This window comes from Triticum urartu, chromosome 7A, assembly GCF_056163025.1.
Source record: "Triticum urartu cultivar PI428250 chromosome 7A, HENAU_Tu73, whole genome shotgun sequence".
Lineage (NCBI taxonomy): Eukaryota > Viridiplantae > Streptophyta > Magnoliopsida > Poales > Poaceae > Triticum > Triticum urartu.
The window spans coordinates 742,711,605-742,737,873 of NC_141879.1; the positions used below are offsets into that span (position 1 = coordinate 742,711,605).

A 26,269-nucleotide genomic window follows, 5' to 3' on the forward strand; every position below is an offset into this window, starting at 1 on the left:
TTTCGCACATGCTATGCGGGTGAAATGATGATACCATGCCAAGTTTCAACTTTTTCAAAATTCATTTTGTAGTGATTTTCAATTTCACGGTCATTTAGCTCTCTAAACAATTAGGTAAATGACCGAAAAACAACAAATGATGTCAGAACATGTTGGAAATTGATGATGTCGCTTTGAATGCTGCATACTGAACACAAAAGAAGTCCGGAGTTCAAATAAGTTTAAAAAACATTGAAGTGCCCGTGTAACAGATGAGTTCTCTTCCGAAACCCTGATACTCCGAAAGAGTTTGTCCAGTTTGTACACGAAGTGCGTCCAGTTTTTGCCGTGACCCTCTCTACTCTTTCGCACATGCTATGCGGGTGAAATGATGATGCCATGCCAAGTTTCAACATTTTCAGAATTCATTTTGTAGTGATTTACAATTTCACGGTCATTTAGCTCTCTAAACAATTAGGTAAATGACCAAAAAATAACAAATGATGTCAGAACATGTTGGAAATTGATGACGTCGCTTTGAATGCTGCATACTGAACACAAAAGAAGTCCGGAGTTCAAATAAGTTTAAGAAACATTGAAGTGTCTGTGTAACAGATGAGTTCTCGTCCGAAACCCTGATACTCCGAAAGAGTTTGTCCAGTTTGTACACGAAGTGCGTCCAGTTTTTGCCGTGACCCTCTCTACTCTTTCGCACATGCTATGCGGGTGAAATGATGATACCATGCCAAGTTTCAACTTTTTCAGAAGTCATTTTGTAGTGATTTTCAATTTCACGGTCATTTAGCTCTCTAAACAATTAGGTAAATGACCGAAAAACAACAAATGATGTCAGAACATGTTGGAAATTGATGACGTCGCTTTGAATGCTGCATACTGAACACAAAAGAAGTCTGGAGTTCAAATAAGTTTAAAAAACATTGAAGTGCCCATGTAACAGATGAGTTCTCGTCCGAAACCATGATACTTCGAAAGAGTTTGTCCAGTTTGTACACGAAGTGCGTCCAGTTTTTGCCGTGACCCTCTCTACTCTTTCGCACATGCTATGCGGGTGAAATGATGATACCATTCCAAGTTTCAACATTTTCAGAAGTCATTTTGTAGTGATTTTCAATTTTGCGGTCATTTAGCTCTCAAAACAATTTGGTAAATGACCGAAAAACAACAAATGATGTCAGAACATGTTGGAAATTGATGACGTCGCTTTGAATGCTGCATACTGAACACAAAAGAAGTCTGGAGTACAAATAAGTTATTAAAAATAAAATAGAGGTGCAATGCTGGTTAATTTGCTTCAAGCCATTCGGAATAGTGTAGACTGCACTACACATAGCTCAGTGGAATCTATGCTATTCCGCAAGGCTTGAAGCTAATCAACATGCAGGTGACCATTGCAACTCTTCGTCATTGTCTGTGCACTCACGGCTTATAAACCGCTCATACTGCCTCTCTCTTGGCGAGGTGGGACTAAAAATCAGCTTACTAAGAAACTCTAGTACCGGTTCAGGGCATGAACCGGTACTAAAGGTCTTCGTGGGGGCCCCAGCCTAACCATAGCCTGACACAGCCTCATTAGTACCGGTTCGTGGCATGAACCGGTACTAAACGCTGCCCACGAACCGGTACTAATGATGCCCGCCCGCCTAGCCGTTGGAACCGGCACTAATGGTCACATTAGTGCCGGCTCAAATTCAAACCGGCACTAATGTGCTTCACATTTGACCGTTTTTCTACTAGTGACCATAAATGAATATCCTCATGGCCTCTCCAGGTCATCACATATCTCATATCTCAAGCCATATTTTCCCTTGTCTCTTTCATTTGTGCATTGGCCCTCAAATGTATGAGCAAATCATTTTATCAAGTTTATTATTAAAACATGGTTTTCCTTCACATCGTCAAAGACCAAAATAGTGTGACTTATACTGGGTTGTGTCCATGGATGAGGATGTGGCTATTGGAATTTACACGTTTTAGAGGTTGCACATTTTACCCACACTATGGAGTTTTCCTGGTTGACCGTGTCGATATCTTAGGGCGGGCCTGCCCGAGTCGAATAAAATTGTTCTACGAATATGACACTTCTACCTCATCATCAATATGCTCATGGGAACATCATGGGGGAGAACCACTACACCCTTGCCACCTCCATGGCACTACCATATTCGTCGTCTATCCCCATCGAGATTCAATAAGTGACTAGTCGACTTATACATCGGTCCAAGCTCCCATGAGTTAGAGGCCGCCTACCTGGACAGGGTAGCACACCATCTGACTTTTTTTTCAAAAAGGGGGACTCCCGGGCCTCTGCATCAGAACGATGCATACGGCCACATTTATAGATAAATAAAGAGGTTCAACAAGGTCTTATAGTCTGAAAACAAAATAACGGCAGGCTCACAAAGAGCCACAGCGCCAAAAACAATAGGCCCAAAAGCCACAACCGGCTGGCATAACAAAGATAGATAAACTAATCGCCTATCCTATTACATGACCTTCATCCAAACCGATTGAAGATATCCCGCGCTACCATCTCCCAGCAGACAGATCCAGTAACCAAATGCTCCCTGGCCTCCGTCGGAGTGGGTAACGACCACATACCACCGTCTGACTTGCCTTGCCGAGTAGGATGATGACAATAAAAGGGCACACTCATATAATAGGCTAGCTAGGGCCTTCTCAGTGACAACATATGTACGACATTAGAGGCATACACATAAATGATGCAAACATGGTGCCAATCTACTATATCACGAAGCTCCCTAGGATCGGAGGGCGTCTAATTCAATTGAGGATATTGATTTTGAAATTACCTTTTAATTTTAATTCGGTCAACAATTTTTCAAGGAGCTCTCTCAATCAATTATTATATCACTAAGCTCCTTAGGATTGAAGCCCCTGATTCATTTTAGGACATTCATTTTGGATTGGCCTCCGCGTCCATAGGGACCGACGCAGTCACACAATCTCATCATGCACCACACATGCTTCAAGGTTCATTTCTTGACTAGCTGAGCTGACTGATGGTGTTGCCACCTTTGCATGCCTTCCCTCGCCGGTGACGTCCGGGGAAGTCGACCACTGAACCGACAACCGATAGGCTGACACGCGCGAGCAGCCACGGAGAAGCTGGTGGCCGTGCTTGCCGGTCATGGCGTACCCGTATGCAAGGTCTTCCACGCGCAGGCGCCACCGGCGAGAGCGGAGGAATGCAATTCCAAGGCCGCAATGCCGCAGCCACAGGTCAGGCCCCAGACCCCAGTGGCCAGCCGCCGCCGGCGAGCGTGTGCGTGGCGGAAGAGCCGGGTGAAGGGCCTTGGCTCCGGCGAAAGGCCGTTGATGAGCTCTTACGATCTCGTGGAGCAGATGCATTACCTATACGTGCGCGTCGTCAAGGCGCGCGGGATCCCCGTGGGCGGCGTCACCGGCGGCTGCAGCCCCTACGTCGAGGTGCGCCTTGGGCCCTTGGCAGCTACCGCGGCACGACGCCACACTACGAGAGGAAGTCGAATCCAGGGTGGAACCAGGTAGTCGCCTTCTCCAGGGAACGCGTCCAGGCCACGGCGATCGAGGTGTTCCTCAGGGACAGGGAGCCCGTGGCGCGCGGCGACTACGTCGGCAGGGTCGCGTTCGACATCAGCGACGTGCCGCCCCACAGCCCGCTCGAGCCGCAGTGGTGCCGCCTTGAGGGCGTGCGCCACGAGCCGTTCGGGCACCCGTTGCGACGGCCGGAAGCCACTTTCGCCGGCCGCGTCCACCTCCGGGCGTGCCTCGAGGGCGCGTACCACGTCATGGACGAGCCGACCATGTACGTCGGCGTCCTCGGCGCGCAGGGGCTCACTCCCATGAAGACCGCCGACGGGCGGGGCACCACCGACGCTTACTGCGTGGCCAAGTACGGGCAGAAGTGGGTACGCACGCGCACCGTCGTCGACTCGTGTAGCCCCCGGTGGAACGAGCAGTGCTGGTGGGAGCATAGTTGCCATGTTTCCGGTATGGTGGGAACGAGGAACGGGAACGGGGGACGAGAGTCGGAGGCTGGAAAAAATAGAGTACAGCGGGGTATACATCTCTAGAACGATTTTTGTCAAGCGGAAACGTGATCCAATCAATTCCGGTACGATAAATCTGGTACGGTACCACGGAACAAGCTGAATGCAACGACAGCCGATAAGCTTGTCTATATTCATGCAAACGAGCGTCTGAAGAGGAGGTTTTCAGAGGGCTACAATTCAGGTCCACATTATAAATGGGATGTTGAGCCTGAGAATGATTTGCTGGAGGATTCAAGCTTGAAGCTTGAGTAGCTGCGTTGGGATAGCTTGGAGGATGAAGCAGCTGATGCTGAACCACCACGCAAAATTCAGAGGACTTGGAACACTAGGAAGTGTCCGGTACTAAATCTGAACTCTTCAATATATTGACTCCAATCTTTACATTCTATGGTCACTAATAGTTCTCTTTTAATTGAAGGTACATGGCGAGTTAATCTGTTGGTGAAACTTTATTGGTTGGAAACCTGGAAGATGAGTCACTTGGATGCTGCTATTGAAGTGATTGTGTCTGTTACCTTAGTCAATCTGTTTTCTTGTTTGCTATTTTGGTTAAGTTAAGTATTTTGTTAGAGCATCTCCAACAGCCACGTAACACGTCGCGCGCTAAAAGTCGCGATACAGTGCCGGGTTAGCCAGCTTTTGAATGCAGCGGTGCGCTGGCTCCAGCGGCCGCTCCAAATTAAGCGTGCCCATGCTGCTTCAGCAGGCGCGCTATATTTTAGTTTTTTCTACTAATTATTTGGTTTCGTAGATAGTTCTCCTACTACATATTTGGTTTCGTAGATAGTTCTCCTACTACTACTCGTCCGACTCGGACTCTGTCTCAGTGATGTCCTCCTCCGACGTCGGAGCGTAGGCGTCAAGGAACCGCTCGTCGCCGGAGTTCCAGGAGGACGCATCTCCTAGCGCTTGGTTGTATTTAGCGACCGCCTTCCGCGTTTGCTTGTCCTCGCGATAGTCGGCTCGCTCCTCTCTCCTCTTCGCCCTCCTCGCCCTCCTCTGGGCGAAGAACTGTTCCTCGTTGGTGTCTTTCGGGAAGCGATGACTCCACAACGCCATGGCTTGCTCGTCCATCTCGGCCAGCCTGAGACAATGCTCCCGCCTCCGGTGCTTGCGATGATCCTCGTCAATGAGAAGCCGCGGGAAAGGCGCCAACTCCTGTGCGTGCTCCCGCGTCACCACGTAGGCGAAGTTCATGTCCGGACGGGACCGCAGGAGGCGCCACGCCGCAGCGTCGTACGCGCGGGCGCCCTCCTGGGCGGTGTCGAAAGTTCCGAGACAGAGCCGCATGCCGCCGCCCGACCGAATCTCGGCGGAGTAGGTGCCGGACGGATGCACGCGAACGCCGCGGTAGCCCGTACCTCCCCGGCGCCGAGGCGGCATCGTGGTGCGGTGGTGGCGTGTCGGCGGCAGAGCGCGGCAGGGGGCGATGGAGAGACGGAGAGAGCGGCAAAGGGCGATGGAGAGAGCGACGGAGGCGCTGCAATTTATAGGCGCGCCGGACGCGGCGCGCCAAATGTAGCGCGCGAGCGGCCGCCTTTTCCCGCGCGCGCAATCATTTCCCGCGCGCTAGTTTCGCGCCATCGCTGAAGCGCGCGAAAACGTGCCGCGCGCGCGTCTTTTGGCGCGGCTGTTGGAGATGCTCTTAAGTACTCGTGCTGAAATTTTAATTAAATATATCATGTCTTATCATCGTTCATATGGTTGATCCACCGTTGTACCGGGTTCATCATCCCAACTAGTAAAGATTCACGTTCCTCGTTCCGTGATACCGTACTGGATTCATCGTACCAGAATTGATTGGATCACGTTTCCGCTTAACAAAAATCGATCTAGAGATGTATACTCCCGCTGTACCCTATTTTTTCCAGCCTCCGACTCTCATCCCTCGTTCCCGTTCCTCGTTCCCACCGTACCGGAAACATGGTAACTATGTGTGCTACATCCATCCGGCGTGCGCAAGAACGGCGAGCTCTGCCTCGCCGTGCGCCTCACCTCCGTCTCTCTCGCCAGAGTCGTGTGCTTGTACGGGAAGCCCCTCTCCCCGAAGATGCACTACGTCCAGCCGTTCGGCATCCCGCAGCTCGACGCGCTCCGGCGCCAGGCGATGAGCATCGTGGCGGAGCGGCCGCTGCGGTGGGAGGTCGTGGAGTACATGCTGGACGCGGGCTCGCACCTGTGGAGCATGCGGCGGAGCAAGGCCAACTTCTTCCGGGTGACGGGCAGCTGTCCGGCGCGGCCAGCACGGCGCGGTGGCTCGTGGACGTGTGCCACTGGAGGAACCCGGTGACCACCGTGCTCATGCACTTGCTCTTCGTCACGCTCGTGTGCTTCCCAGAGCTCATCCTGCCAACCGTGTTCCTGTACATGTCCATGGCCGGCCTCTGGAACTACTAGCGCCGGCCCCGCCGGCCGGCGAACACGGACGCGAGGCTCTCGTGCGCGGAGGCGTCCCACCCCGACGAGATCGACGAGGAGTTGGACACGTTCACGACGCCGAAGCCGAGCGACGTGGTGCGGCTGCGGAGTGTGGCCGGGCGGATCCAGACGGTGGTCGGGGACGTGGCAACGCTGGGGGAGAGGGTGCGGTCGCTGCTGGCGTGGAGGGACCCGAGGGCGACGGCGCTGTTCACGGCGCTCTGCCTCGTCGCTGCCGTGACACTGTACGTGACGCCGCTCCGGGTCATGGCGCTCGTCGCCGGGCTGTACGTGCTCCGCCACCCGCGGTTCCGGAGCCGGATGCCGTCGGCCGCCGGCAACTTCTTCAAGAGGCTGCCCTCCAGGGCCGACACCATGCTGTAGCATGTACTGTATATGAGAATAGGTGATGAAGCGCATGCCTTAACAGGGGCGCATTGCATGTTATATAGCCACCAGAAGATTTGGCGGCGCACAGGATACAGGAGGTTAGGGTTTAGGTTAGGTGGAGATTGATCTCTTAAACTAACTACTAGGATCTTATCTCAACACCTAACCTATCCTAACAGCATATAACACACGCAATATACAACATGTTTAACACTCCCCCTCAATCACAACTATCTAAGTTGAGATTGCGCCTAAAGGCTTCCAGCTGCCGCACTGACAATGATTTGGTGAAGCCATCTGCCACTTGATCACCAGTAGGCACAAACGAATGTTTAGAAGCTTGTTGGCAACTCTTTCGCGGACAAAGTGATAATCGATCTCAATATGCTTCGTCCTCGCATGAAAAACAGGATTGGCAGAGAGATAAGTAGCTCCAAGGTTGTCACACCAAAGGGAAGCTGCAGGTGAATGATGAATGCCCAACTCTGTTAGCAAATTCTGCACCCAAATAATTTCAGCAGTGGCATTTGCTAGAGCCTTGTACTCACCTTCTGTACTTGACCGAGACACAGTAGCTTGCTTACGTGCACTCCAAGAAATCAGGTTACCTCCAAAGAACACCGCAAAACCTCCAGTGGATCGCCGATCATCAGGACAACCTGCCCAGTCTGCATCTGAGAAAGCACTGACCAATGTAGAGTCTAACTTAACAAGTTTGAGACCATGACTCTTGGTTGCTTGGAGATAACGGAGTATCCTTTTAACTGTTGTCCAATGAGTACTAGTAGGTGCATGCAAAAACTGACAAACTTTGTTGACTGAAAAGCATATATCTGGCCTGGTTAATGTCAAATACTGCAAAGCTCCTACAACACTCCTATACCTGGTGGAGTCTTCAGCTCCAAGCACCTCTCCATCATGAAGAGACAAATTTTCTGACGTAGACAACGGAGTGGAAGAGGGTTTGCAGTCTTTCATGCCCACTCGCTCAAGGATGTCTCGCACATATTTTTCGTGAGATAAAAGAATACCACGGCCCACATGTTTTACCTCAATGCCAAGGAAAAAAATGAAGAGAGCCCAAATCCTTGAGCGCAAAATCCATGCGAAGATCCTGAAGAAGGGCTTCAACTGCTCGAGAGGAAGAACTGGTGACGATAATATCATCAACATAAATAAGCATAAAGATAGTTACTCCATGCCAATGATAGAAGAACAACGAGGTATCTCCTTTGGAAGTAGCAAAGTCAAGAGACTGTAACTTGGAGTACAAACGATAATACCATACTCTGGGAGCTTGTTTTAAACCATAGATTGCTTTGTCAAGCTTGCAAACATGTCGTGGTAAAGCTGAACTTTCATACCCAGGAGGCTGCCTCATAAACACCTCTTCTTCCAGAACACCATGCAAGAACGCGTTCTTTACATCTAGTTGTCGTATGCACCAATTTTTGGATATTGCAACGGAAAGAACCAAGCAGATAGTTGCAGCTTCTACCACATGACTAAAGGTATCCTCATAATCAATTCCATACCTTTGCTTAAAACCTTTGGCCACAAGACGTGCCTTGTACCTGTCAATCGTGCCATCAGACTTGCGTTTCACCTTGTACACCCATTGGCAGTCAATCACGTTTCTCCTCTGACCGGTGGAACCAAGTGCCATGTCTTGTTTGCTACTAGGGCTGAAAATTCTTCATCCATGGCCTGCTTCCACTTAGGATCACCAAGGGCATCAGGCAGACTCTTCGGTTCACCTGTGGCACAAAAAGAACCCCATCGAACACAACCATCTTTATATATCTGTGAAAAATAGCATACAACCCATTTGCTAATTCTTAAGGTTTTTTTGGAGCGCATATTCTTTTTGTTAGCATTACAACCCATATTGTGGGCACGATTAAAAAATTATACAAAATTTTGCATATTTCGGTGCGGTCCGAACTATTTTTAATCCTGAAATTTCAACTCACATTCAAACTGATTTTAAAAATAAATGTATATCAATATAAAATCCAACAAATTCTCCACGAATAAAAAATAATGTAATTTAAAATCTCGAAATGAAAAAAAAGATATTTGAAACTAATTGCCGGTTTGATGTGTTTTAAAAACTTACAACCCGTTTCTCCTTACTGATGGGCCATTTTCTCGGCCAAACGAATGAAAGCTCTCCTCGTATTGAAAGATTTGCAGCCCAACACGCCTGACAAAGCGACTTACTTGGCAAATCACCAAAAAACTGGGCTGTGGCCGTGGACCCAGCTGTCAGTCCATTTGTTTTGTAGTCCATTTGGTGGGCTGGGTGAAACAATGGTGTAGCATCTATGCAGCCCATTTAAATCCCATTTGCATTTTTCTCGAAAGCCGCGGATTTGCTGGGCTGGGTGAAAATATCATGTTGGGCTAGACGGAGAAATGTTATAAAAACATAAACACATGATTGCACGTCAGTAAAATCTTTGCAAGAATATGTATGCAATCACTACGAGTTAACTTGCCAAGTTATATATAAACAATTATTATTATTATTTTGTAAGAACTTTGAACTTACGAAATAAAATATCATTTTAATTTGATGAGTTAATAGTACGTGGGTTATTATTATTTTTTAGGCTAGACGTGGGACAATTGAGTTGGTTCTAGGGGAAAGTACTGGGAGAAACTCGGTTTACATCGAAAAAGAAAGTGGGAGAAAATTCAGAGACTTGCTGGGTCCACTTGAGGAGGGGAATATGTTGGGAGGAAGGAGATTCAAAGCACGGCAGCCGAGTGAACTAGTTTTTTTACGGACAAGTGAACTAGTTTACATACATAAGCAAATTGCCACTAAAAAAGCAATCAGGTTAATGGGTTCTTAAAAGAAATATTTCAGACAAAACAGATAATTAATTACGACACATAGGCTAATGCATGAAACACTCACATGATAAAGGTGCTTATAAACAAATAAAGTACAACATCTAGACCTTCATAGCACGCTTGATCATGATGCTGTGGCTGTCTGTGTACTCGTCGGTTACGGGAAGCAGACACGCCCTGATGTCCAAGATCTGCATGTACATGTCATAGCATGTGTATGCTCCCTTGGCCGCGTAGGTTATGCATGCTAGATTCAGAGGTACATCCCATGTGTTCAGGTCATCTTCTTTCATGTTGGCGTATCAGGGATCGATGATGGTCTCAGCGAGGTCAACCACGGAGTCCTTCTCCTGCCCGTTGCTGATGATCTTGTATTGCTTCTGGATGTCGACAAGATTTTTGCACCAGATGGCCGAATCAAAGGTGCAGTCGGCGTTCTTCCTTCTCTCCACCGTAGCGAAGGTGCAGTCAGCGCTGCCGATGAAATGGGCGAATGCTCCAGAACCTGGTGCAGCCATAGGACTGAGGCAAGGCAGAGCTTCACCAAGTCCGTATCATTGGTGTACATCACATTCAACTTGGTGCAGCCATAGGACTGAACGGCGAACTCAAAGGGGAACTCCTTGCTGAAGTCCATATCCAGCAGGCTCACCCCTCGGATCGCCATTGGAGTCTCTTCGAGTGGACGAGTGTGTAGGCAGCGACAGCAGTTCGTTTTTCAGCTCTTGGGGAACTGGATTCAACAGTAAGCTGAGTGTGTACAGGCGACAACAGTTACTACCCCTCCCTCGTTCGCTGCACGCCCGGCAGAAGATGCACCCTCGGCCACACGTCGGTTCACGAGTGAGTCTGTATTGTTACTGTAATAACAGGAGTTAGTGGTCACTTTACTTAAATTTAATTAGCTTTAATAGAAATTTGTACTTAAAACAAGCAATGCATTTGCTCGTTCTATTAGTGCCACAGGATCAACATGCACAACAATTAGAATTATTATTCTCAGGACGCATATGATCATCGCATTTGTCGCACTTCCACAAAAGATAATACTACCGAGTTTGAACTGTTTGTTATGGTTGTTGTCCTCTGCGTCATCATGCCGTGTTTCCCAGATTGCAAGATTCAGAACCAACAAATAAGATCCAAATAATAAGTACAAAAAAGATGCCTACACATCTCATCGATTCCCAGATTGCAAGATTCAGAACCAACAAATAAGATCCAAATATTAAGTACAACAAAGATGCCTACACATCTCACTGATTCCCAGCTTGCAAGATTCAGAACCAACCCATTAGATCCTTTTGATAAAGTGAATATCGGGATTAAATCCATCTTGGCTAGCCATGTCATACAATCGAAGAACTTGGCAAATTCTCTTGACCGTCACAACATCTGTAGTTGAGTATTCCTGTTTGCACAGCATGTTTGCACAGCACAAACAAGGAGACAGGAGAGCATGATTTCTCTTTAATAGCGGCCTCCTTGAACTCAACCTCCAGCTCTACTTGGATGGGGTCTTCCTGGAGTTGCATGATTCAATTCATGCGCCTTTTTCTGCAGTTCACCTGAAATGAAGCAAAGATTGCATCATTCAGCTAGCAAGAAGTACTTGCTCTTGTGAGCTGGCAGGTTCTTCTTTAGTAGTTGCACTAAAATTGAGGAACATTAAGGTTGGATATCCGGCTCATGTAAGGTGCAACTATAATTTTCTTATCCTTTTGTGCAGTTCCACTAAAATAAAGTGCCATTGTGGTGACAGTGACGGCTCCATCTTGGAAAGGCTAATAAAATGTTGCACGAGATTACCAGCAGAACTTGACGGAGATTTTGGAAACTCCAATCACCATTTTGTGTTGTTCCACCAAAATTGAGAGATGTTGCCCACGTGACATTTTAGTTGAATTGCACAAGACACTCATTCCAAAAAAGTGTTTTGTGCAGTTCATCAGAAGGTCACAATAGCAACAAGGTGAAATGGATATCCCTATCTGCACAAAAAGATAGAAAGTAGATAGTTGCTGGTCAATAAGAATATATGAAACATATACAAAATTAAAAGAAGCATCTTAATTATGTTCATGGCAATCACGCAAGGGCAGTAGAAATTTTAAAACGTTAGCAATGCTTCATGTTACCAGAAGCATTACGATCAACAATGAGATTCCTCAAATATGGGATTACTTTAATGGTGGCATTGCTTGTTTACCAGACACAGTAAATCAACAGCAGCGAAAGAGTTGGTTTAAGGGCATGGGACCGTGGGGACACCAGGACACTCAGCAGCGTAAAGGAGCAACTTACTTATCATACTGGGGAAAACAGCAGGAGTGCCATTTGTAACACAGTTTAATTGCATCTTATTACTGGAGGCATTAGATTAACAATAACACTGGTTAGACATGTCCCTAAGGTAACAGTGTGCTCGCTTCATTTTACATGCGCCCTTACATTAACAACAGCAAAAGGTTGGTATAAGGACATGCGACAGTGGACGCATCAGCACAATGTACCTACAAGGAGGCATAAAGTGGTGATGCCGAGTTTGTTCATGCCATGTGAGGGCAGCAAACCTAATCCTGGAGACCTTGTACTATGTGAGGGCAGCAAATCTAATCCTGGAGACCTTTTACTATGTGAGGGCAGCAAATCTAATCCTGGAAACCTTTTACTATGTGAGGGCAGCAAATCTAATCCTGGAGACCTTTTACTATGTGAGCGCAGCAAATCTAATCCCGAGACCTTTTACTATGTGAGGGCAGCAAATCTAATCCTGAGACGTTTTACTATGTGAGGGCAGCAAATCTAATCCTGGAGACCTTTTACTATGTGATGGCAGCAAATCTAATCCTGGACATACTCTATTGACTTGTCCACCAGCCGCCACTTTCTATCCTTTTTTCACCCAATAATAGATCTGTTCCTTATCCAGTTTGTACTGCGTTTTCCCATTATTTCCCTTTTCAACCAAGAGACCGGTTGGGTATCCGGTCTCTACTACTTTCACTATATTATTTCCTCTTTGAATCAAGTCCTAGATTCATGCTACAACTTTCCCTCCTTTCTTCATTGTTTGAAAAAAGCCCTAGATTCGAATGCATGAAGTAGCTTTACCTCTAATAATACTAAAAATTTAGGTGGCTTTGCAAGAGCTAATGGGAGTAGAAAAAGATGCACATGCAGACACATGGGGAGCTGGGGCAGTAGAGCAAGGCCGCTTTCGAAGAACTTATACCTGAGGGTCGCCGGGATGTCGGCGGCGGCAGGTCGGATCTGCGGACAATACGATAGGGAGGAAGAAGGGTCGGAGGACCTCCCGAGCTGGCGCTGTGTCGGAGAGAACGGCATGGCAGAGGATCAGGCCCCTCCGGCAGTTGTGGGTTTCCTCCCTCGGCGGCGATGACCGTTTGAACGATGCCTGCGGGCGCCAGCACCGTTTGGAAACGCTGCGTGGTGCGGGGCCGCAGGCCGGCGCCTTGGATGATTTAGCACAGCCGACGGCCGCTCGCGTCCAAAGCATCCATAGGTGCTTGTGGCTTCTGGTCACTTGGTCTTTGAGGGAGTCCTGGATTAGGGGGTGTTCGGGTAGCCGGACTATACCTTCAGCCAGACTCCAGGACTGTGAAGATACAAGATTGAAGACTACGTACCGTGTCCGGATGGGACTTTCCTTGGCGTGGAAGGCAAGCTTGGCGATGCGGATATTCAAGATCTCCTACCATTGTAACCGACTCTATGTAACCCTAACCCTATCCGGTGTCTATATAAACCGGAGGGTTGTAGTCCGTAGGACATCAACATAATCAACTCCATATACAACAATCATACAATAGGCTAGCTTCTAGGGTTTAGCCTCCTCGATCTCGTGCTAGATCTACTCTTGTACTACCCATATCATCAATATTAATCAAGCAGGACGTAGCGTTTTACCTCCATCGAGAGGGCCCGAACCTGGGTAAAACATCGTGTTCCTGCCTCATGTTACCATCCAGCCTAGATGCACAGTTCGGGACCCCCTACCCGAGATCCGCCGGTTTTGACACCGACATTGGTGCTTTCATTAAGAGTTCCTCTGTGTCGTCGCCTTTAGGCCCGATGGCTCCTTTGATCATCAACAACGATGCGGTCCAGGGTGAGACTTTTCTCCCCGGACAGATCTTCGTCTTCGGCGGCTTCGCTCTGCGGGCCAATTCGCTCGGCCACCTGGAGCAGATCGAAAGCTACGCCCCTGGCCATCAAGTCAGGTTTGGAAACTTAAACTACATGGCTGACATCCGCGGAGACTTGATCTTCGACGGGTTCGAGCCACGGCCAAGCGCGCCGCACTATCTCGAGGGGCATGATATAGCTCTGCCTCCAGATAGTGTCTTGGAGGCCGCACACGCATCGGTTCCGACCCCTAACTCGGAGCCTATTGCGCCAATCGAGGACGAGCGGTTGGACGTCACTTCGGGGGCTGCGATCTCAAAGGGGATCGAGCCGAACTCTAAGCCCGCACTCTGCATGACCCGTGACTCCGAGGATCCGGACTCCTCCCCGGACTCCGAACCCCCCGCGCCCCTGTCAATCGAATCCGATTTGGCGTCGATAATGGAGTTCACCGCCGCAGACATCTTTCAGCACTCGCCTTTTGGCATCATCCTGAATTCTTTTAAGTCTCTCTCTTTATCAGGAGAGCCCTGGCCGGATTACGGTCAGCGAGGATGGGATAAGGATGACGAAGAAATTCAAAACCCACCCACCACCCACTTTGTAGCCACTGTCGACAATCTAACCGACATGCTTGACTTCGGCTCCGAAGACATCGACGGTATGGACGACGATGTAGGAGACGAACAGGAACCAGCACCTGTAGGGCGCTGGAAGGCCACCTCGTCATATGACATATATATGGTGGATACTCCAAAAGATAGAGATGGCGATGGAACAGTGGGGGATGACACCCCCAAGAAACAGCCAAAGCGCCGGCGTCAGCGGCGCCGTTCTAAATCCCGCCAAAGCAAAAACGGTGATTCCGGCACGGGAGATAATACTACCCCGGATAGCGCCGAAGAACACCCACCTCAGCAAGATTCGGCACAGGAAGATGGAGAAGCCAGCCCTCATGAGAGAGCGGCGGACCGAGAGGTCGAGGATGATAACTATATGCCTCCCTCCGAAGACGAGGCAAGCCTCGATGACGACGAATTCTTCATACCATCAGACCCCGCCGAACAAGAGCGTTTTAAACGCAGGCTTTTAGCCACGGCAAGCAGCCTCAAGAAAAAGCAGCAACAGCTTAGAGCTGCCCAAGATTTGCTAGCTGACAAATGGACTGAAGTCCTTGCGGCCGAAGAGTATGAACTCGAACGCCCCTCCAAGAGTTACCCAAAGCGCAGGCCGCTACCCCGATCAGAGGAGGAAGCACCTACATCACCAGCGCATGACATGGCAGACCGGCTACCTCGCGGCCGCGACAGAGAGGCCTCTCGGCCCTCCACCCAGGCCATGCCACGATGCCGCTCAACTAAGGCACAGGAAAATGCGCCAGACCTGCGAGATGTACTGGAGGATAAAGCAAGACAAACAAGATCGATCTACGGATCACGTAGGCGCCCTACGGCACGTGACGATGATCTTCACTCCGGATACAACAAATCCGGTCGGGCAAAATACAACAGACATAGCTCTTCCGAGCTGCGTCGTGATATAGCCCAGTACAGAGGCGCCGCACACCCGCTATGCTTCACGAATGAAGTAATGGATCATATAATCCCAGAGGGTTTCAAACCCGTAAACATCGAAACATACGATGGCACAACAGACCCGGCGGTATGGATCGAGGATTATCTCCTTCACATCCACATGGCACGCCGTGATGATCTACACGCCATCAAATACCTCCCGCTCAAACTTAAAGGACCGGCCCGGCATTGGCTTAACAGCTTGCCAGCAGACTCAATCGGTTCTTGGGAGGACCTGGAAGCCGCATTCCTCGACAACTTCCAGGGCACTTACGTGCGACCACCGGATGCCGACGACTTAAGCCACATAATCCAACAGCCAGAGGAATCGGCTAGACAATTCTGGACACGGTTCCTAACAAAGAAAAACCAGATAGTCGACTGTCCGGACGCAGAGGCCCTAGCAGCCTTCAAGCATAACATCCGCGATGAGTGGCTTGCCCGGCACCTGGGACAGGAAAAGCCGAAATCTATGGCAGCCCTCATGACACTCATGACCCGCTTTTGCGCGGGAGAAGACAGCTGGCTAGCTCGCAGTAACAACTTATCAAAGAACCCTGGTAATTCGGATACCAAGGACAAAAGTGGCAGGACACGTCGGAATAAGCAAAAACGCCGCGTTAGCAGCGACAGCAATGAAGACATGGCAGTCAATGCCGGATTCAAAGGCTATAAATCCGGTCAGCGGAAAAAGCCATTCAAAAAGAATACTCAGGGCCCGTCCAGTTTGGACCGAATACTCGATCGCCTGTGCCAAATACATGGCACCCCCGAAAGGCCAGCCAATCACACTAACAGGGATTGTTGGGTGTTCAAGCAGGCAGGCAAGTTAAGGGCCGAAAACAAAGACAAGGGGCTGCACAGCGACGACGAGGAGGAGCCCAAGCCGCCGAACAACAATGGACAGAAGGGCTTTCCCCCACAAGTGCGGACGGTGAACATGATATACGCAACCCACATTCCCAAGAGGGAGCGGAAGCGTGCGCTACGGGACGTATACGCGATGGAGCCAGTCGCCCCGAAGTTCAACCCATGGTCCTCCTGCCCGATCACTTTTGATCGAAGGGACCATCCCACTAGCATCCGTCATGGCGGCTTCGCCGCATTGGTTCTCGACCCAATCATCGACGGATTTCATCTCACAAGAGCCCTCATGGACGGCGGCAGCAGCCTGAACCTGCTTTATCAGGATACAGTGCGGAAAATGGGCATAGATCCATCAAGGATTAAGCCCACAAAAACGACCTTTAAAGGTGTTATACCAGGTGTAGAAGCCAACTGTACAGGCTCAGTAACACTTGACATGGTCTTCGGATCCCCGGACAATTTCCGAAGCGAAGAATTAATCTTCGATATAGTCCCATTTCGCAGTGTCTATCACGCCCTGCTCGGACGAACCGCATTCGCAAAGTTCAATGCGGTGCCGCACTACGCATATCTCAAGCTCAAGATGCCAGGCCCTCGAGTAATCACGGTCAACGGAAACACCGAACGCTCCCTCCGTACGGAGGAGCACACGGCGGCTCTCGCAGCGGAAGTACAAAGTAGCCTTCTTAGGCAATTCTCTAGTCCGGCCATTAAAAATCCAGACACTGCCAAGCGCGCCCGGAGTAACCCACAGCAGGACCGCCTGGCATACTATGAGCAAGCGAAGCAATGCGGCCCCAACCCCAGCTCTCGCGACATAGCGAAACCAGTACCTCGCGTACATGGCTACGTCCTTGAAATACCATGTGCACAGGGGAAGGGGCACAGTAACGGCACGCCCAAAATACGGCTTAAAACGTACTAGGGGCTGCCGGATTCTTTTTTTTTAATTTTTCTCACTTTCAGGACTCCATACTTCGGACGACCTGTTCGGCAATTCGACTGCCGCACAAACGATGCAAGATCCAGGGAGGCAGACAAGCCATGCCGCATTATGGAACTCCCAGGTGGTCTCTGTTACGAGCGGTATACCTGTTTTAAATACAATTCCGCGGCCTGCCCCTGGTCAGGACATACTAAAAAGTCCAATATCTTTTGCTTACCGCACTATTTGTATCGTTCGGCTTTGATAAATAGCCTCTCTATAAACAATGCATAGCTTTCTGTCTATTTTTTGCATTATCTTCTTTTTACATATATGTTTATTAAATGACATGGTTGCACCCGTACACTGTGGTACGGCAAAATACGCCAGGGGCTTTAGTACCCATAAATATGGCGTGAGAAGTCCGTACACTTTCACAAGCGCGGCACCCCGAACTTATAGCACTATATGCATCGGCTCCGAATCATGATTTGGGTCAATAGTTGGGTTTGCCCGGCTCCTATGTTTTGGTGCCTTAAGTTCCGCTCTATCGGCTAAGGTAGCACTAGGAGAACCACTGCGATTGTGCCCCGGTTGAGCTGGGTTAAGCACCTCAGTGGAGAAAGCTAAAACTGACTGTCATGATGAGCCGTGAGACCGGTCGCTGTTCGAGAGGTTTTTCGAGTCCCTAAAGACTTATGCCGCTTCGAGCGAGGAGCCGGCTTTATCCGGCCAAGGCGTGGATAGCGCCCCGAACTCGGTCTTCCGAACTAGGGGCTTCGCCGAAATTTAAAATTATAGAGTTCTATGGCTAAGTGAGAGTGTTCAAGCATTATAGTCCGATTGCCTGGTTCGTTGTGCTGAGCGCCTCCCTCGAAGGACCCAACTATGGGAAAAAGAGCGCTCAGGTTTATCCCGAACACCCCGGCACTAGTGGCATGGGGGCAGAAGCCGACGACTGGCCATCTCTCATTTTTTGATAAACGGCCGCACAGAAAGTAATATTTTAAATTCAAAAAGCATTGCTTAGCGCATATGAACAAGTTTTCAGTGCACAGGATAAACACAAGCGAGTTCATTCAAAAATTATATCCATGGTACATTCATCCGCCACAAGGCGGGCACCCGCAAGAACATCCTTATAGTAGTTCTCGGGGTTGCGATGCTCCTTCCCCGGCGGTGGCCCGTCCCTCACAAGCTTCTCACCGTCCAGCTTACCCCAGTGCACCTTTGCACGGGAAAGGGCCCTACGGGCACCTTCGATGCAGACGGAGCTCTTGATGACCTCGAGCCTTGGACAGGCCTCCACCAGTCGCCGCACCAACCCGAAGTAGCTCCCAGGCAGGGCCTCTCCGGGCCACAGCCGAACTATGAAGCCCTTCATGGCTTGTTCGGCCGCCTTATGGAGCTCGTCCAGCTGTTTCAGCTGGTCGCTCAAGGGCACAGGGTGTCCGGCCTCAGCATACTGAGACCAGAACACCTTCTCCGTCGAGCTGCCCTCTTCGGCTCAGTAGAATGCGGCGGCGTCGGATACGCTGCGGGGAAGATCTGCGAATGCCCCTGGAGAGCTCTGGATTCGGGTAAGTAACAAGTACTTTACTTTTATACTTCTGCTTCGCATAAAGAATGCCTTACCCGCCGCTATCTTTTTCATCTCCTCCAACTCTTGGAGGGCCTTTTAGGCTTCGGCCTTGGCAGACTTGGCAGTCTCAAGGGCCGCCGCAAGCTTGGACGCTTGCGTCTTGGACTCAAGCTCCAAACTCTCATGTTTTTTCATGAGAGCCTGAAGCTCCTGCTGCACCTCGCCGACCTGGGCCTCAAGTTTCTCTCGCTCGGTGCACTCTGCGGCCGTTTTCTTTTCGGTCTCAGATGGCGCCTGCTTGAGGGTCGCCACCTCAGTCGTGGCCCCTACAATAAGTAGTACAATCCTGTTATTTTTTGCAATCACGTCTTTTTATAGGCACTTTTTCTGTAAGGTATTTCTTACCTTCTTTCTCCTTGAGCTGCCGTTTGGCAAGGCCGAGCTCTTGCTCGGTCCGCTCGAGGCCCTGTTTCAGGGCACCCACCTCCACAGTCAGTGTGGCGGTGGCTAGCAGCGAAGCCTGCATACGCATATTGACTCTTTGTTGTTAGACTCCTGCGAAATTTAATAGATCCTCTATTCGGCTTTTCTTTCCGAACGCCAAATAGAGCATCAGGGGCTACTATCTATGCGGTTATATTTTTACATATTTTTTACTTACCTCGAAGCCTGTTAGAAGGCTAGCGCAAGCTTCACTCAGTCCGCTCTTGGCGGACTGAACCTTCTGGATCATCGTACTCATAATAGTACGGTGCTCCTCGTCGATGGAGGCGCCGTCAAGCACCTCCAGCAGATTGTCCGGCACCTCCGGTTGGACGAAGGCTGCCGGCTCAGAAGGCTTACTCCTCTTGGAAGGAGTCCGCCTACCGCAGTCCGGAACTATTGTAGATTCCGGTGCGGTGTCCGGCTCAAAGCCGGACCTGGAGCCCTGGGGGGTCTTGTCCCCTTTACTCCTGGGGTCCGGGAGGTCGCCTTGCGGCTCCTCCGGGACCACCTCCTCCATCCCCGGAGCTCGTCGCGATGCCACTTCGGCATCGTCCGCAGTGCGGGGGGAGACAGCGGGCGGAATGGAGTTCACGTCCGATGAATTCAGGGAGCCGCTCGACAACTCGTTGAGTCCGGCCCGGGGCGGGCTGCATAATTATATTCGACATTAGGGAAAGCTGTGCAACAAAGGAACATCATGAGTTACTCTGATATCCGAACTTACAATTTTGCCGGATGCTTGGCCCTGTCTGGCCACTCCTCTTCGTCCTCTTCAGCGCCGGGGGAGTAGTCCGGCGGAGGGGTCTTCCTCTTCCTGGACCCTCCGGCCTCCCCCGTTGGGGCGGCCTTCCTTTTCTTTCCTCCCCCCGCTAGAGGGGGAGAGGTTTCTTCTTCCTCCTCCTCGTTTTCACGGGAGGAGAGCGTCTCGGACTCGTCGGATGAAGAGTCCGACACCACCATATTACGGGAACTCTTTCGAGTCCCCGTGGCCTTCTTCTTCTTGGCCTTCTTCTCCGGCACCACATAAGGCGCCGGAACCAGCAGCTTCACTAGTAGAGCTGGGGCTGGGTCCTCGGGCAGCGGAGCCGGACAGTTAATCGGTCCGGATATCGCCCGCCAAGCCTGTCAAAGGTAAGGGAGTTTAGATCCCGCATAGAGTCAAACTATGGAAAAAGCTTAACATCCTGTAAAAGGTGTAGATGGCTTACCTCGTTAGCGTGACGCTGCGAGCTGTATCCGCGGTCCTCGGAAGTGGATGCGGGAGCCTCGGCGCCCTTGAATAGCATCTTCTAGGCGTCTTCGTACGTCGTGTCGAAGAGCCTGCTGAGGGTTTGATGCTGCACCGGGTCGAACTCCCACAGATTAAAATCCCGTTGTTGGCACGGGAGGATCCGGCGGACGAGCATATCCTGGATTACATTAACAAGCCGGACTGGCTTGTTCACCAGGGACTGGATGCATGTTTGCAATCCGGTCACCTCTTTTTCGTCACCCCACGACAGGCTCGTCTCTTTCCAGGACATAAGCCGCGTGGGGGGTCCGGATCGAAACTCGGGGGCTGCAGTCCATTTCGGATCGCGCGGCTCGGTGATGTAAAACCACCCGGATTGCCATCCCTTTAGGGTCTCCACAAAAGAGCCCTCGAACCATAGGACATTGGCCATCTTGCCCGCCATGGCGCCTCCGCACTCCGCCTGGCTGCCGCGCACCACCTTGGGCTTGACGTTGAAGGTCTTGAGCCAGAGGCCGAAATGAGGGCGGACGCGGAGAAAAGCCTCGCACACGACGATAAACGCCGAGATGTTGAGGACGAAGTTCGGGGCTAGATCGTGGAAGTCCAGGCCGTAGTAGAACATGAGCCCCCGGACAAATGGGTGGAGTGGAAAACCCAGTCCGCGGAGGAAGTGGGGGAGGAATACTACCCTCTCATGGGGCCTTGGGGTGGGGAGAAGCTGCCCCTCCTCGGGAAGCCGGTGCACGATGTCCTTGGACAAGTATCCGGCCTTCCTTAGCTTTTTGACATGGCCCTCCGTGATGGAGGAGACCATCCACTTGCCTCCCGCTCCGGACATTGCTGGAGAAGGTTGAGGTGGGAAGTGCGGGCTTGGGCGATGGAGCTCGGGTGCGCAGGAGATGGATTGGCAAAGGAGGAAGAAGGCGTAGGTAAAAGGGTGGATCCTTATCCCCTTATATGGGTGGATGCGGTTGTGCGTCCCCACCTGCCTAGTAAAACTTGCTTGCCTCCCAAGCTCCGTGATAAGTGGCGCGGTTGGGTTACCCACGTCCGTATTGATGAGAATCCCGTAAAAGGGGGGTACACGATCTCTGCTTTGACAAGACGTGACAAGGAAACCGCCTCGCAAAACACGCTGAGGTGGAAAAGTGAAAACGATTCGAGTAAAGGACTTGGAATACGTCGGCAGATTTGATTTGTGTTAATATTATTCTCTCTATGGCAATATGTGGAAGCTTATTTTGCAGAGCCGGACACTACTCTTGGTGTTTACAATCTTCTATGAAGGACTTGGAGGAGGAACCCGCCTTGCAATGCCGAAGACAATTTGCGAGCCGGACTCATCGTCATTGAAGCCTGGTTCAGGGGCTACTGAGGGAGTCCTGGATTAGGGGGTGTTCGGGTAGCCGGACTATACCTTAAGCCGGACTCCAGGACTGTGAAGATACAAGATTGAAGACTACGTCCCGTGTCCGGACGGGACTTTCCTTCGCGTGGAAGGCAAGCTTGGCGATGCGGATATTCAAGATCTCCTACCATTGTAACCGACTCTATGTAACCCTAACCCTATCCGGTGTCTATATAAACCGGAGGGTTGTAGTCCGTAGGACATCAACATAATCAACTCCATATACAACAATCATACCATAGGCTAGCTTCTAGGGTTTAGCCTCCTCGATCTCGTGGTAGATCTACTCTTGTACTACCCATATCATCAATATTAATCAAGCAGGACGTAGGGTTTTACCTCCATCGAGAGGGCCCGAACCTGGGTAAAACATCGTGTTCCCTGCCTCCTGTTACCATCCGGCCTAGATGCACAGTTCGGGACCCCCTACCCGAGATCCGCCGGTTTTGACACCGACAGTCTTGGATTGGAGTGAGCAGTGTTGCGCAGAGACTTGGGAGTAGATGGATTGGAGTGGTGGGGCTATACTAGCAAGTAGTTGTACATACTAGTACAATAGTGGGCTCACATAGCAATTTTGTCTCATGCAAGAACCTGTCTATATGCGTGCTCCAATGTTTGCAACTGCAACGTTCGGTTTGCGCTTGGCTCTTCGCCTCTTCGAGAAGACGAACAATGAAGTTACTACTGCTTCTATAGTGTCGAATCCACTGCTGCATGTCCGTCCACCGCGAGCAGGACGGATAGCTTGTTGTAGAAGTACTACTAAGCAAAAGCCTGTCCTTGTTTGCGAGCAACCGCGCGCATGGGTGAGGGTGAAGGCGTGTAGTAAAATGAAGCTTCTCCTCGTTGTATGAGTTGACGCGACACATCATAGCACTGGCCCCACATGCTTGCCTCTAAACTTGGCTGAAAGACCCGCAGTGTACAATATATTTGCTACAACCTCTAACATTTAGCCACCACAAATTAAAATATATGTGGTCGTATGCATCATTCTTATGCAGAGGCCGGGGAGTCCCGCCTTTTCTAAAAAAACAAATTAAAATATATATTCCTGTCTTGACCAGTGAGCGTGCAAACTACAATCACCAGGGTGTCAGGTAGGTCCAGAAAACTATTGTTTTTTAAACCTCAAGACGGGCACATAGCATGGAGCCGACCCCAATGATTTTAAGCTTACAGGCACGGTACACGCTATCCTAGACTACTCTACACATGAAACTCCCACACGAGCGTCCGGGCTGCGCTTGGCTCTTTGCCTCTTCGGGAAGTCAAACAATGATGGAGTACTACTGCACTAGAGGAGTACTACAGTACGCTTCTGGCCATCTGACATCGATTGCACTGCTGCATGTCCACCGCGTGCGGGAGGGAGAGCGTGTAGCAAAAGCTTCTCCTAGTCTTGCCAGCTACCATGCTCATGGGCGAGGGAGGGACGCTCCTGCCTTTGCGTGTATGACAAGTAGGCCCGACAGGTGTGTGGCCAACCTGTCATACAGCTAAAGGCAGATGCAGTTAATTCCGCGAGGGAGAGGATAATCAAACTTCTCGTTGACGTACGAGTTGACGCGACACATCAAAGCACTGCACTCGATATATTTCAATAATTTCCGTTTACTGATGCATTAATTACAACACATGCATGCATGCCGTGACTCTCCTTTTGATACTTGCATGTGTTGATTTAATGCACCTTGAAGTAGTATAAAATATGTGACGGTAAAGCTTTGTAATACCCCGGCCCAAGTCGAGAGATGGTTGTGCACGAGGAGGGCGAGATCATGTAGACCGAACAGGACCCGACGATGGAGCTCTCTAAGGTGGTGTTTGGTTCTCTAGTCCTAGGACTTTTTCTAGTCCCAACTAAAAAGTTCCTAGTCCCTAAAAAGTCCCTCCCTGTTTGTTTCCAGAGACTAAAAAGTCCCTAGTCCCTTCCTAGAGGTTATTAAATGCCCATGTTGCCCCTAGTATATAGAAAATAACAATCAAACAACACCATGGGGTGGCGGGCCAATGGGTGCATGAAGGGGCATTGTTGGAAAAGTCCCAAAAAGACTCTCCTTGAGAGTCTTATTCATTTAGTCCCAAATGCCTAGTTTAGTCCCTAAAAAGTCCCTCCCGTTTGGTAAAAAAGTCTCTAAGAGGGACTTTTTCTAGTCCCTAGAAAGTCCCTGGAAACAAACACCCCCTAAGGTCTCGATGGACCTCACCGTGCTCCACTGCCCCTTGTACCTCCGCCCCTTGACGCCTCTAGTGTATGAGGTTCGAATACACCTCGTCCGTTCGCTTGATTGAGCAAGGTGCATGTTTCTTGATTGATGTGTTGTTCGATTGATTTCTGCAGTGCAAGGGAGGGCACCTAGCCTGCGCGGACTGCCGCGTCGAGTGCCCCGGGAACCAGCGGCAGTGCCAGAAGTGCGAGCGTGGTGGTGGCTTCGATGTGTGGAACACGGGGGTGGAGTCCGTCCGTTTGTTGGTGAGGGTGGAGTTCCCGCACGAAGGTTGTGGGCTCTACTTCACTTACCACAAGCTCTCCGATCACCAGAGCGTGTGTCCGCTCGCACCCTGCAAATGCCCCGTGCCCGTCTGCGGCTATGAAGGCCCGCCGCCGGCGCTCTACCACCACATCAGCACCACGCATCCCATGCCCGTGCACAGGATCCAGTACGGCAAGGTGCTCCAGCTGCAAGTGCCACTGTCGGAGCCACGGCTCTTGCTGTTTGCGAAGGAGGACCGCCACGCATTTTTCTTGGTCGGCGGCGTGCTCGACATCAGCGCGCCTATCGCCGTGTCGGTCATCTGCATCAGAGCGGGGGCGTCCCCACTACCGCACTACGTGGCCAAGCTATGGGTGAACGTCCCGCCGGGGGAGCCCAAAGGCACGACCAATGCTGTCAAGGTGGAAATGGAGGTGACAAGCAGCAAGGATCCCGGCGACGTCGACGTGCAGGAGCTGACCTTCTTGACAGTTCCACCCAAGCTGCTGGCCGGGGCTAAGCTTGTGTCCCTCCACATTCAGATTGACAAGTTCATGTCCTAAATGTTTCTACATTGCCTTCTATTTTTCTTAGTAATATGCTAATATAGGGATTACCTTGGTCTACTTTAGCTTAAGAAATGGTGGGTTTTGGTGGCGATGCAGCAATTACTTCGACATCAGATCAGTAATTTCCAACAGTCGAACAGATATTTTGTGTCCGTTGGATATAAAGTTCCTTTGGGTAAGAAGTACTACTTGTCATCAAAATAGATAAAAGGAGATGTATGTAGACGTATTTTAGTTCTAGATACTTTAATGGTGGAGTACTATAGTACGCTTCTGGCCATCTGACACCGATTGAACTGCTGCATGTCCACACCGTGCGGGAGGGAGAGCGTGTAGCGAAAGCTTCTCCTAGTCTTGCCAGCCACCACGCTCATGGGCGAGGGAGGGACGCTCCTGCCTTTGCGTGTATGATAGGTGGGCCCTATAGGTGTGTGGCCAACCTGTCATACAGCTAAAGGCATGTGCAGTTAATTCCACAAGGGAGTGGATAATCAAACTTCTCGTTGATGTATGAGTTGACGCGACACATCAAAGCACTGCACTCGATATATTTCAATAATTTGCGTGTGTGACTCCCAGATGCAGAGGGCGGGGGTCATCATCCTCCTTTTCAAGAAAAAATAGACGCATGTGTGAGAGGACGAGTGCGTGCGTGCACCCCTTCTCTTCCTGTATAACGTACTACTAAACTCAGAGTACAAGTTTTTGTGGGTGGCACGATGGTGCGTGCGAGAAGTCCCGAGAGATAGGTTTAATGCATTAATTGCAATGCATGCGTGCATAAAGTACATGCATTGGTCAATTTTCTCTTAATACTTGCATGCAATGATTTAATGCACCTTGGAATCTGAACATGTGTTGGGGAGAACCAAATTGAGCCTTATAAAATGGAAAAACTAAAGTTTTGAGAGAAGCCCTATAAAACCGGAAAGGAGTGAGTAGAAAAAGAAGTACTCCATCCGGGAATAGTGCCGCACTTCGAAACTAGAATCGTCAATAAATTTTGAGCTTGCGTCTCGTCACATTCCAAATTACTCCATGCTATATTGAATTGCAAACATGTTCACACCGATCACAACCTAAACGGTTTCCCACTTAGGAGCGTATTAGTACTCGGTTATAAATACTAGTATGCCAAGATGACTGCACATTCCTCCTCAACTCCTCATCCACAAAAAAAAACAAGTCATTGAGCATCCTTCCCTTGCGTCTGCCATGGCCAGCGTGAGTTCTGGGTCGAGAGATCGCCACCAGGGAGAGGCGAGCATGGAAG

General features: G+C 50.1%; 1 protein-coding gene and 1 pseudogene across 1 annotated transcript; both read left to right on the plus strand.

Annotated features, from left to right (window-relative positions):
• The first annotated feature begins 3,148 nt into the window (after positions 1–3,148).
• LOC147962613 (FT-interacting protein 7-like) lies at positions 3,149–6,854 on the plus strand (annotated as a pseudogene).
• Positions 6,855–24,149: 17,295 nt separating this feature from the next.
• LOC147962614 (putative E3 ubiquitin-protein ligase SINA-like 6) lies at positions 24,150–24,990 on the plus strand. Its single transcript, XM_087534245.1, has 3 exons — positions 24,150–24,212; positions 24,295–24,861; positions 24,970–24,990. The coding sequence occupies exons 1-3, from the start codon at positions 24,150–24,152 to the stop codon at positions 24,988–24,990; spliced, it is 651 nt and encodes a 216-aa protein (XP_087390371.1).
• Positions 24,991–26,269: the final 1,279 nt, after the last annotated feature.

Coding starts and splice junctions, on each gene's coding strand:
- LOC147962614 (XM_087534245.1), top strand. CDS start 24,150: ATGGACCTCACCGTGCTCCACTGCCCCTTGTACCTCCGCCCCTTGACG. Junction 24,213..24,294: donor TGACGCCTCTAGTGTATGAG/GTTCGAATACAC, acceptor TGATTTCTGCAG/TGCAAGGGAGGGCACCTAGC. Junction 24,862..24,969: donor CTGTCAAGGTGGAAATGGAG/GTGACAAGCAGC, acceptor CTCCACATTCAG/ATTGACAAGTTCATGTCCTA.